We start from the raw sequence: 12,665 nt of genomic DNA, 5'->3' as shown, positions 1-12,665 counted from the left end.
AATCTTGGATATTTCAATAAGGTCATCTCTTGTTCTTCTAGATTTCAATGAGTACATCAGATCTTGACTGCGTCTACCCACCTTGAGCCTGTAACCCTAATGCGCTTCAACCAACAAAACCTAGGTCAGTGTCAATTTGCAAATTATCTATTGACTACCACCCACCCATTCTCCAGTGAGTTGGAGAAAGAGTTCTGAATAGTTCAAGATAGAGATAGATACACTTTTAGATTTTAAAGGCATCAAGGGGTGTCGGGGGGAAGGTGGGAATATGACATTGAAACAGAGGATCAGCCATGTTCATATTGAATGGCAGAGTGAGTCTGAAGGGCCAAATGGCCTACTCCTATTCCGAGTTTCAATGTTTCTGGTCTCAGTTCCCTCATTGTGTGAGGAAGGTCTATCTGACATTACCCCCGGGATGGTCCGTATTGAGGTACAGTTTTTTTTTTGGTTTTGTTCTAGACTCCCCCACAGGTGAAATGGATTTTTCCTGTCTTTTAATTATCACACAATCCCAAAGACCAAACACTGACTTCTACATGTACCCGTATAGAACAGATATTCACCCAGGTCCTGGTATGCCATCATCCAGAGTGAACTTGGCCCCTGGTTCATGTTCTGCCAGTGGTTTGTTGGTCTCAGCCAGTGTTACTTTCAGTACTTTTAATTGTCAAAGTTTCCCCCTCCCCCAACCCAAAATGCATCTAAACTCACTGTCCTAGAGGAAGTGAAAAGCTTCTGTTAAGGATATTTTGAACATGGAACATCCCCGATGAACAGACAGCACAACTACTTTTGAAAGCAAAATGGAGAACTGGTTTCAATCATAGAACCACACAGCTCACAAGAAGCTTATTTAGTCCTTTCTGACTGGGCCAGCTGTTTGGAAGATGTGCTTAGTTTGGTCATTCTTCCCTTGCACTTTCACCATAGCTCAGCAAATGTTTACATACAAACAGGAAAATGAGGAAAACTCACTCCGTCAAGCCTGCTCAGCCATTCAATAGACTTATTGCTGTTCTGATTACTCCTACCTACTCCTGCATTACACTAGGTGTGGCATCAAGGAGTCCTAGCAAAACTAGAGGTGATGAGACTTTGGGGAAATCTCGCTGCTGGTTGGAGTTGTATCTAAAACATAGGAAAATGGTTGTGGTCGGTGGAGGTCAGTCATCTCAGCTCCAGGACATCTCTGCAGGAGTTCCTCAGGGTAGTGTCCTAGGGCCAACCATCTTCAGCTGCTTCATCAATGACCTTCCCTCCATCATAAAGTCAGAGATGGGGGATGTTCAGCATCATTCACAATTCCTCAAATCCTGAAGCAGTCCTTGTTCAAATGGAATGAGATCTGGACAATATCTGGGCTTGGGCTGACAAGTGGCAAGTAACATTCGCACCACACAAATACCAGGCAATGGCTCCAGTAAGAGACAATCTAACCACGGCCCCTTGACATTCAATAGTGTCACCATCACTGAATTCCCCCACTGTCAACATCCTGGGGATTACCATTGACCAGAAACTGAATAGGACTTACCATAAAAATACTATGGCTACGACAGCAGATCAGAAGCTACGAACCTGCAGCGAGTAATTCACCTCCTGACCCCCAAAGCTGCAAGGCTCAGGAAGAAAAACAATTCTCATCTGTATCTTAAATGGGCCACTCCTTATTTTTAAACAGTGACATGTCCCACTAAGGGAAATATCTGCTCCACATCTACCCTGTCAAAACTCCTCAGGACCTTATATGATTCAATCAAGTAGTGTTGTAACTCTTCTAAACTCCAGCAGATAGAACCTAACACGGCCAACCTCTTCTAAGATAAAAACTCATTTATTCCAGGTATTAATTTAATAAATCTTCTCTGAACAGCCTCCAATGCACCTACATCCTTCCATAAACAAGGTGACCAATACCAGTACTCCAGATACAATCTCGCTGGTGGCAAGTGTGACAAAAGCATGACTTTCCTGCTTTTGTATTCAACTCTCCTCACAAGAAAGAATCTAATTCAACTAGCTTTCCTAATTGTACTCTGCATAGTACCATTTTGTGATTCATGTACTAGGACACCCTTTGAAAAGAAAAAACATTGAAAAGGCTGTGTTGAAAGAGCAGGGTAATGTAACTGAGTAGGTAGCTCTTTCTGCCAGCTTACATGGATTGCATGGCCTCCTCATGGGCCCAGGTCCCATGTGAGATCACTTCACTTCACAAGGTTGGCCTTTTGCCGTGCTCTCTTGTGGTTCATTTAAGACACTGTGGGTTTAAACTTCACTGAGATATGCAACCTCTTGCTCTCCCTCAGACAGGACATTAAAATCAAGGCCCTGTCTGTCTTGTTGGCTGAATGCCAAATGTCCCAAGATGCTACTTATACGGAGAATAAAGGGGTTATCCCAAGCATCTTGACCAATCCTCATCCATTAGTCCACATCAGTAAAACATCTGCTCGTCAACGATCCAGCCCTGGTTTAGGTGTGGATCCAGTCCTGTTTTTGATTTGGATCTGATCCTTTCTCTAGATGCAGTCAAGGTGAGGTTTGGTGAGGGCACTTTTAAAATACTGTGATCAATTCTGGTGTTCCAGCTATAGGAAAGATATTGTTAAACTTGAAATGTTCAGAAAAGAGTTACAAGGATGTTGCCAGTGTTGGAGGGTTGGAGCTATAGAGAGAGGATGATTAGGCTGGGGTTGTTTTCTCTGGAGCATTAGAGGCTGGGTGGTGACCTTATAGAGATACATAAAATCATGAGGGGCATGGAAAGTGTGAATAGCCAATGTCTTTTTCCCAATATAGCAGAGCCCAAAACTAGAGGGCATAGGTTTAAGGTGAGAGGGGAAAGTTTTAAAAGGAACCTAAGGGACAACTTTTTCACACAGAAGGTGGTGCACATATGGAATGAACTGCTAGAGGAAGTGGTGGAGACTGGTACGATTACAACATTTAAAAGGCATCTGGATGGGTATATGAATATGAAGGGTTTAGAGGGATATGGGCCAAAATGCTTGCAAATGGGGACTAGATTAATTTAGGATATCTGATCAGCGCGGACGAGATGGACTGAAGGGTCTGTTTCCATGCTGTATAAATCTATGTCTCTATGTTGCTCCTGTGGGAGCTTGCTGTGCTGAAATTGGTGACCATTTCCCACATTGCCCTGTGACTATTTGATAAAGGCATTTCATTGGCTGTGAAACATTTTGGGCACCCCGATGCTGTGCAAAATGCTTTGGAAATGCCAGCGTTTATTTCTGTGATCAGGTCTCTGTTTTCCACCCGTGAATCAGCCCTGTCCCTGAGTTAGAGACAGAGGGAGGAAGGTGGTGACCTGTTAAAATGAAAAGGGGAGGGTTTATTGCCAATGATGTCGGAGCTGTCTCCACAGAAACCACGAGGAGCTGGGGGTCTGAAGGAATGGAACCTAGTTCAGCCCCATTCCCATTTTTCGGAATGGTTAGATTGGGAGAGCCTGTGTTATTCTCTCCCTGATGTGTATCATTTCACTGAGGGAATATCAGTCAGTTCATCTCATTAATTATTTCAAGCATAAAAACTAATTAGGTGTAAGAGCAGAAAGGAGCACTATCAGCCTGAAGTGTAACTAAAGTACTCACACACAGATTTCTAGCATCATGAAAAATACTGAAAAGCACAGCATTCTCTCCACCTGTTCCTTACCCTACAACAGGGTTAGGACTAACCCTAACCCTATGGCCCCACTGACACTAGTGGGTCAGTGAGACTGTGAGATTCCAGTCACCTCAGCTGCTTCAATGTGAAATCCACCACCCAGTGTTTTGTTCAATTTGTTCTTAGGATGTGGTTATTACTAACAATTAAGGTTGGCATTTATTGCCCACTGATGGTTGCCCCAGGCCTCCTTTCCCAACCATTTGTGAAGATGGTCACAGGAAGTGAACAGTAAGGAAGTTCCAGGATTTTGACTCAACATCAATGAAGGTAACCCCACTCAAAAAGAAAGGATGATCAATGCAGAAGGAAGTGTGTGTGATTGAGTAGGTTACTGGCAGGTTATTGTCCTTTCATGTTGCTGTTGATAGATTTTCACTCCCTACATTACCATGGATTGGGAAGAGACTGATGGGGCAGATTAGATTTGCCTTGTTTTTAATGAATAGGACATATCTGGATAATTGCTGAAATTGTTGGGTCATATCTTGGTTAAGTGAATGAAGCAGAGGTTCGTCATGGATTGCTGTCAAGATCCATGATCTATCAGGGGACTGAGCTGCAGTTCTGAGTTGCTGTATTGCCTAGTTAGAGCTGGTTAAACTGAACAGTTATCTTGAATTCTGTTCAGGTCTTGCTGCATGCAGACGTAAGAGGGAGAGGGATGGGTTGAGGGATAAGGATGAGGAAGGGAGAACAAACTCCGTGTCTGTGACAGAGAACTTCAACAGCTGTGGCCACTCATGGAGGTGTGTAGAATCCCACAGGTGCTGGTGCTAGGGATAGTTTATTAAATGTATCTGAAAGTACCCAGGACCCCTGTACTGAATATCCCCGAAATGATGGCAATGCCATTGTCCCTGTACCTTCCAACCTGACCTCAGGCCCTGTGTTAATTTTATAAACAATAAAGCAGACCTTCCCAAACTTTCAAATCTTGTAGCCACATGAACTCCAAAATAAGATCTAGGTTCTTTAACTCCTGATGTGATTCTGTGCAAGCTGCTACTTTACAGACCATTGTAACAAGCACAGAACAAATAATTCAGACAAGAGACGGATCTGTGACAATATTCCTTCCACCTTCAGAGGCTGTTGTCCTCCCAGCCCACGGCCCTTCCAAATCTGAGACTATCCAAACTGGACGTTCCTGAATCTGTCCGTCCCTGGGTCTTTTACCATCTGGTTTTAACACTTTAATTTTCTCCCCAAAACATCTTGCCTCACTGACCTGTCCAAAATTCTTCCCAGCCAATGTAGGAATTGTTTTGCAGTGTGGTCACTGTTGTAGGAAATATGGCAGCTAATCCGTGTACAATCAGTTGCCACAAATCCCATTTGTGCACAGCAAGCTCCCACCAATAACAATATGATAATGACCAGATAGTCTGTTTTCAGTCAATGGAGAATGTTTTTTAGATGAGTGCTGGCTGGTCCCTGCAGAGAATTCCCCTGTTTGCATTCAAAATAGCAGCTGTGGGAGGTTATACATTCAATTGAGAGAACCAATGGGGCTTCCATTTGACGTTTCATCCAGAAGGGTTTTATGCTGTAGAAAGGGGGAGGGAGGAGGAGCAAGTGGAACTGACGGTAAGGGTGTTTCAGAGCAAAAGACAAACAGCATGTTAATAGAATTAGAGATAACAAGGTGTAGAGCTGGATGAACACAGCAGGCCAAGCAGCATCAGAGGAGCAGGAAAGCTGACATTTCGGGCCTAGACTGTTAATAGAATTATTCTGCTCTGGAAGAATTATGTCTGTTTCTATCTCTACAGATCTGCTGAGTTTCTTCAGCATTTTCTGTTTCTGTTTCAGATCTCCTACAGCCGCAGAATTTTCCTTTCATTCGATGAGACAATGATGTAAATCCAAGCCAAGTTTTGCTTTGGACCCAGCCCTGGTTTAGGTGTGGATCCAGTCCTGTTTTTGATTCGGATCCAATCCTTTTTCTCGGTGCAGTCAAGGTTTAGTTGCGAGCCAATCCAGTTTTGTTGTGTACCCAGTCCGGACCTATGTGTTATCCGGTCCTGGTTTTGAGGTTGATTTTTGTCTATGACTTGATCAAATTGCACTTTATCGAGACACAGGGAGCCCTTACAACCAATGAGCTTTCAATCCTCGATAAATAGCTGGAACGTGAATGTGTTATTATTTATTTCGTGCTTGCAGCTGCCTGTCCTGACTGACAATGTGAGAATGTTTATCCCAATGCTTATTCGTGCATTCCCGTGGCCTCTCATGCTATTTATTACCGAACTGTTGCAGAGATGCAGAGAATGGAACAGGGAGTTGAACGTAGTATCCGTTGTGATATTGCCCCATCATAAGCTCAGCTCTGGAAGTCTGTACCTCAACATCCTCACCGATCCCTGCGCACACCCTCCGCTATTCCTCCTTTGGAACATCCCTTGAAGCCTCCCACTTTAATCGAAGCATTTGATCACCTGTCATTGTTTCTCTGTAATTTGTTAAGATTCACTCACAGTATGTGGCTGGGCTTGTATTTATTACCTGTCCTTAACTGCTAATAGTGATAAGTTGCCTTCTTGATCTGCTACAGCCCATGTGGCGTATGTATGTCCGCAATGGTGTTCATAAAAGGAGCTACAGGATTTTGACCAAGTTTATAGTGACGGAATTGTGACAGTTCCTAATCTGGATGGTGTGTGATTTGGAGGTGAACTTGTGGGTGGTAATGCTCCCAATTATCTGCAGCCCTTGTGCTTCTAGATGGCATGGATCACAAGTTTGAAAGATGCTTGCTGGCTCATTGTCAGGTTTCTTTTGTCTGATAATGACTTGCATCTGTCCAAGATCTCTGCACTTCTCCAGTTTTTTTTTAAAATCCTTTTTACATCTGTTCATATTTGGCAGCTGTGCCTTCAGATGCCTTAGCTTTTAGATGTTGGAATTCCCTCTGCTTCTAAAACCCAAATTTTTGACCCAAGCTGTTACCTGCCTCTTAGCGTCACTTTTTCCATGGTTCAGAGTCCCTTTTCTTTATTGCCCTGATGATGTTCCTTTTGAAGTGCCTTACCATGTTAAAAGTGCAATATTAATGTAGGTTGTTGAAGGTCCACTTTCAATCTGTGACATTGACCAAAAATGGAAATTAAATTGAATGGAGAAACTCACTCAGATGTCCTTGTAGAATCAAATGCCTGGATTGACCAAGTCCCTTGATTTTTTTTTTGAAGGATGGGAGATACATTGTCCACAATAAGGACAGGAGGAGGCCATTCAACCCCTCAAGCCTGTTTTGCCATCAAATTAGATCACAACTGATCAAAGTTTTAACTCCATTTATGTATGCCAGCTCTCAAAACCCTTATCCAACAAAAATCTATAGAAGATCCAAGATGCTCTTGTGCTCATACGCATTTAGGACTGAGATTTGCAGACTTCCACCCGCTTTGTGTGAAAATGTGATTCCTAATTTTACCTCTGAATGAAATGACTCTCATTTAAAATTTATGCTCCTTTCCCAAAGTGGTGAAAAAATGTCTTGTTTCTTCACAATTACATCCCTCAGCTTGAAAGGAAGTACAATTTGCTAAAATGGTCAAGATATTTTCAAATCAACCTGTTCAGGGATGTTATTACAAACTTCTGGAGCAGGTAGGACTGGATCGCAGGTTTCCTGGTCTGGAGGTAGAGTCAGTACCACTGCACCACAATGATCCTAAGCCTTCTGGCCTAGATGTAGGGACAGTATCATTCCACCACAAGGGCCCAACTGAAGTGGTCAATAGTAAAGTTATATAATAATTTTCAACTGATTTGATCTCGACACTATTTGTATCCAACCCCATAATATGAACAATTAGTGACCTCTGCTGGACAACTCAAGTGTTGCATCATCTCTTAGAATTTCCACAATCATGCTTTGTGATTGCTTGGCCATGGTACGACGTTGGAAACTCGCTGGATTACAAACTGGTGGCTTGGACACTAGTATCATAGGTCTCATAGTACAGAAGGATGCTACTTGGCCCAACATATCTGTGCTGGCTCTTTGAAAGAACCAACTGATTAATTTCTGGCCTTTTCCCTTCAGTCCTGCAAATCTTTTTATTTCGTATTTATCCAACTCCTGACTAAGTCAGGCAGAATTTTGATCAACAACAGAGATGACAGATATGCCGGCCAGATGGGAATGTGGAGTTGAGACCACAAGCCAGTTCGGTCACTATCTGGCTGAATGGCAGAGCAGACTTGAATGGTCTTCTCCTGATCCAATGTTCCTAGAACAATCCCAGCTCCTCCAGTCCCTCCACATAACTGAAATCCCACAGCTTTGGTACTTTTTGGCAGATTTCATCCATGCCCTACCCAAGGTCTTGACATCTTTTCTTAAATGTGGTGCCAAGAATTGGACACTGTCCACAAGCTGAAGACTAACTTTTGGTAATTATCAGATATAGAATGGATTGTTCCTGTCAAAGAGAGAGATCAGTCCTGTCCTTGGAATAGACAGAATGCCCAAAGTGAAAACCCTGGAATAATCTAAAAGGAAAACGGCTAGTGCAATAAAGGTGATAAACAAAGGAAATCCTTATTCTGTTACTAAATTCAAGACTGAGGTTGATAGATTTTGACACTGAGGGAGCTAAGTGATATCAGAATGCGACAAAAGGACAAAAAATTGAGGTCAAGGGTAATCCATGGTCTTATTGAATGGCAGAGAAGTCTTCCTCCTAACAATATTATGTTCATAATGTGATTCATTGTCAAATATCGTTTGATAATGCTCTTGTAAAGCACCTTGACAGTTTTTATGGGGCTGTATAAACACAAGCCTGTGTTGTATTTTTGTGACCAGCAGATGTGAACATAGACAGCTTTGTTTGTGATGACACACATGGTCGACCCGCCAGTTGTCATTCATGGATCAGGATCTCGTGTTTTGTCAGGAATGAGACAATGGAGAGGGGGTTGATAGTACAGGAAGTGGACTCTGCTGAGTGTGAGAAGAGGCAGAGAGGAGAAAATTGATCCACATTAATAGAATTAAGAGATGAAGTTGTTTCATCCCAAGATAAGACTTTTGCAGACGGTACAAAATTGTCAAGACCCTCATTTCCCCACCTGTTGTGTTTTTCTGATCTTTTTATAATATAATTTGTGCGCTATGGACATTACTGACAAGACCAGCATATGTTTGCTGCTCAGATTGCCCCTTGAGAAGGGGATGGTGAGCCGCCTTCTTGGACTCCTGCAGACGTTGGGGTGTAGGGACACCAGAGTTACTCTGGAAGAGGGAGTTCCAGGATTTTGACACAGTGACAGTAAATGAGCGGCAATGTCGCTCCAAGTCAGGGTGCTGTGTGTCTTGGGAGGAGAACCCTGTTCAGGTTCTCTGCGCTCACAGCAGAGGCTGCTGTTCTGGAGTGAGGCAGCAGAGGGCAGAATAGTGAGGCAGCTGCTCCTTGTCCTTGTGGTTCCACTTTCCCTAATCACATTCTTTGTTTATCATTGAGTTCATGTTGTCATCAAAGTGCGACCGGTTGAGGTGTTCTGTTGTCCTGAAGCAGCAAGGAGAGGGAGGGAGGGAGAGAAGAGAAGAGAAGGGAGAAGGGAGAAGGGGGTAGGGGGTAGGGGGTGAGGAGAGGAGAGAGACAGCGGAAAAGGAGAAAGGAGGAGGTTATATAGAGAGAGAGACGGAAGGAAAAAGGAGTGATAGATATAGAGGCAGGAAGTGAAGTGAGAAGAGGTAAGGGGGAGACAGCAAGAAAAGGAGAAACAGAGAGAGGGAGGAGAAAAGAGAGAGAGAAAGAAAGAGGATGGAGACAAATGGGAACAAGTGAGAGAGAGACGGGGGCGAGAAAAAGGAGGGAGAGAGAGAGAGAAAGGGAAATGAGACACGGGGTGGGGGATTGAAATTTAAATTGAAGAGCAGAAAGAGGCACGTACCTAAAAAGTAGGGAAGAGCCATACGGAGCCACTACGGGGGTTCAGTGAGGAGCCCTGACTGAAGCAGGATGCCCCATGAGAGGGGGAAGGGACAGACTTGTTCCCCAAGTGGGGTAGTGTCAAGGGGTAGCCAGCCTGGTTTGAGGGGAGCTGGGCCTGGGTCACTGCCCATCCACCGGCACAAGGAGAGCCTGGTTCAAGCAGTCAGAGACCATCCCTTTTTGATAGTGACCGGAGAAACTGGCAGCGGAAAAACCACACAGTTACCACAGTACCTGTACCAGGCAGGTAAGAACTGAGTTACATTTCCATAGCACCTTTCCAAAACCTCGGGACATCCAAAAAGTTACTGTGCAGTCAGTAAAGTATTTTCGACCAGTTGTCACTGATGTCATTGTTGGAAATGGGGCAGCCAATGTGTGCACTGCAAGATCCCAAAGCGATATGATGTTTCTGATGTTTACTGACAGATAAATATTGATCAGGAGTGGGAGATCTGTTGGCAGAATGGATAGTCCCCTCATTTCTGGGCCAGACACCCAGGGTTCAAGTCCCACCTCAATGGTTGATGGCCCGGGTGAGTGTGTTTGTGACACAGCGAAACTGGCTGATCATCAAATTGCAAATCCTTTTGATACACATAGGGCAAGTGACGAGAGCAGGATGGTTTCCTGGCCAGCTGTAACCATGCAGCTAAACTAACTCCACATTCTCCCATCCCCTATTTAAACAGCTCCATGCACAGGTTCTTGCTGTAACTAAATATCATTCTCATTTCATTGGACTCTGAGAGAACAAGATTAGACAGGACACTGGAAATAACAGCCCTACTTTTCTTTAAGGTAGTGTCACAGGATCCTCTATGCTCACCTGACTGGGCAAACTGATGGGTCTTGATTTAACATCTTCTCTGAAAGATGGCACCTCTGGTAGTTTGGCACTCCCTCTGTGCTGCCCTGGGAGATCATGCCTGACATCATGTGCCCAAATCTCTGGAGAGGGACTGGAACCTGCTGACTCTGAGTGTGACCCACTGAGACAGGGCAGACATTAGTGGATTGGGCGTGATGACTCTGCAGTTGAACAGCTTTCCAGCCGTCGCGGTATACCCTCCTGTGGGGTGGAATGTCCCTTGGTTGGGGCACTGCAGGAAATCCAACCTATCTCTAAAAGAAATGGTAGTTTGGCCTGCGGTCGGAAGCACTCCATTTGAAGAGTGAAGGTTTCCTGAATCCGGGATGGGGGATATGTTAAATGTTTCTGTTTCTCTGCCTTCTGAGGAGCACACAGCTGACAGTTTGCTTTCTGAACCTCCCAATTATACACGCAAAGCTTCTCTTTCTGTACCTCAGGACTCGGACGACACGGCATCATTGGGGTCACACAGCCACGTCGAGTGGCAGCCATGTCTGTGGCCCTCAGAGTAGCAGAGGAGATGGACTGCTCCCTGGGCAGCAGAGTGGGTTACCAGGTCCGCTTTGACGACTGCACCTCTGAGGTGAGATGCCATCAGCGGGTCTCAATTTCGAGTTTCCTGCGCAGAATGACATTGACTTCGCTCAATTGCTGCTCAGCCCAAGGTCAGAGATTGGTGAGAGCGTTGACAGCAGGAGTTTTGGAAAGAGTGCGAGAAGCTGTAGCGCTGAGGTAGAGGATCAGCTACGATCGTACCGGGCGATGATGCGGGTCCAAGGGGGCAACTGGGCGCTTTGTATTCCTGTTTTGTATGTTCATCATTGCAGAGCTGCCTGCCATTGGATCAGAGACACCTTGATTCTGTGCAGTCCTTGGGATTGTCTCAAAACTTCAGTGAAAAGCCTGATGAGTAAAGGGAGTGCAGTAAACTATTCTGCACCTTGCTCAAGTGGGCAGACACGGTGGCTCAGTGGTAAGCACTGCTGCCTCACAGCTACAGGGACCAGGTTTGTGTCCAGCCTTGGGCATCTGTCTGTGTGGAGTTTGCACATTCTCCCCGTGTCTACGTGGGTTTCCTCCCACAGTCCAAAGATGTGCAGGTTAGGTGGATTGGCCATGTTAAATTGCCCATAGTGTTCACTGATGTGCAGACTAGGTGGGTTAGCCATGGGAAATGCAAGGTTTCAGGAATAGGGTAGACGGGTGAGATGCTGTTCAGAGGGTTGGTATGGACTTGAGAGGCTTCCACACTGTAAGGATTCCATAAAGTGGGATAATGCAGCATTGCCAGTGGCTATGCCATAGATACCATGTAATGGCTGTTCTGTTTCTCCCCAGGAGACTGAGATAAAGTACATGACCGATGGCTGTTTGCTTCGGGAGATTCTTCAGGACCCTTGCCTCAGCCGATACAGCGTCATCATCCTGGACGAGGCCCACGAGAGGAGTCTCAGCACAGTTAGGTGACAGTTTGCTCTTGGAAATTCTGTCTGGTTTGGTTTGTGGTGAGAGGACAGGCTTGGACATTATATGAGAACTTGATTTATTTACGTAATTCTTTTCTCCTTGTAGGTGTTTTACACTTCTGCAGCCACCAGTTACTTTTGTGTTTATATTTGTTCTTGGGATGTGGGTGTTGCTGGCTGGCCCAGCGCTGATACCCACCCTTAACTGCTCTTTCAAAGTTGGTGGTGAGCTATGTTCTTGAACCGCTGCAGTCCTTGTGATGTCAGTATGCCCTCAGTGCTGTTAGGCAATGAGTTCCAGGATCTTCCACCACACCACCTTTTTGTTTTATTTGTTCACAGGATAAGGGTATCGTATTTATTGCCTGTCCCTAATTGTTAGGAGTCAACCACAGATCAGGCAAAATGGCAGTTTCCTTCCCTAAAGATCTTTAGTGAACCAGATGGATTTTTCCGCCACTCAACAATGGATTCATGGTCATCATCAGACTCCTAATTCCAGATTTTTTTAATTGAAATCAAATTCCACCATCTGCCGTGGTGAGATTCAAACTTGGGTCCCCAGAACATTACCTGGGTCTCTGGATTAGCAGTCCAGTGATAATACCACTAGGCCATCACCTCCCCCTGTTCCACCTTGCATCAAGTGGGGATGATGGTGTCGTGGTA

The 12,665-nt window shown here is 44.8% G+C and overlaps 1 protein-coding gene across 3 annotated transcripts in view; it reads left to right on the top strand.

The window, feature by feature from the left end:
• Positions 1-9,311: 9,311 nt before the first annotated feature.
• dhx40 (DEAH (Asp-Glu-Ala-His) box polypeptide 40) overlaps positions 9,312-12,665 on the top strand; it is a 35,486-nt gene continuing 32,132 nt past the window's right edge. For 2 of the 3 annotated variants that reach the window (XM_048612538.1, XM_020529059.2), the window contains exons 1-3: positions 9,312-9,903; positions 10,968-11,113; positions 11,869-11,988. In XM_048612538.1, coding sequence (XP_048468495.1) covers positions 9,684-9,903; positions 10,968-11,113; positions 11,869-11,988 — 486 coding nt within the window. In that variant the 5' untranslated portion in view covers positions 9,312-9,683. Of the gene's footprint in view, positions 9,904-10,967; positions 11,114-11,868; positions 11,989-12,665 lie in introns of those variants that run through there. The other variant, XM_048612540.1, reaches the window with a different exon arrangement.

The sequence above is a fragment of the Rhincodon typus genome, chromosome 26 (assembly GCF_021869965.1).
Source record: "Rhincodon typus isolate 14 chromosome 26, sRhiTyp1.1, whole genome shotgun sequence".
In the NCBI taxonomy this organism is placed as follows: Eukaryota; Metazoa; Chordata; class Chondrichthyes; order Orectolobiformes; family Rhincodontidae; genus Rhincodon; species Rhincodon typus.
This window is presented reverse-complemented; position numbering and strand designations above follow the sequence as displayed.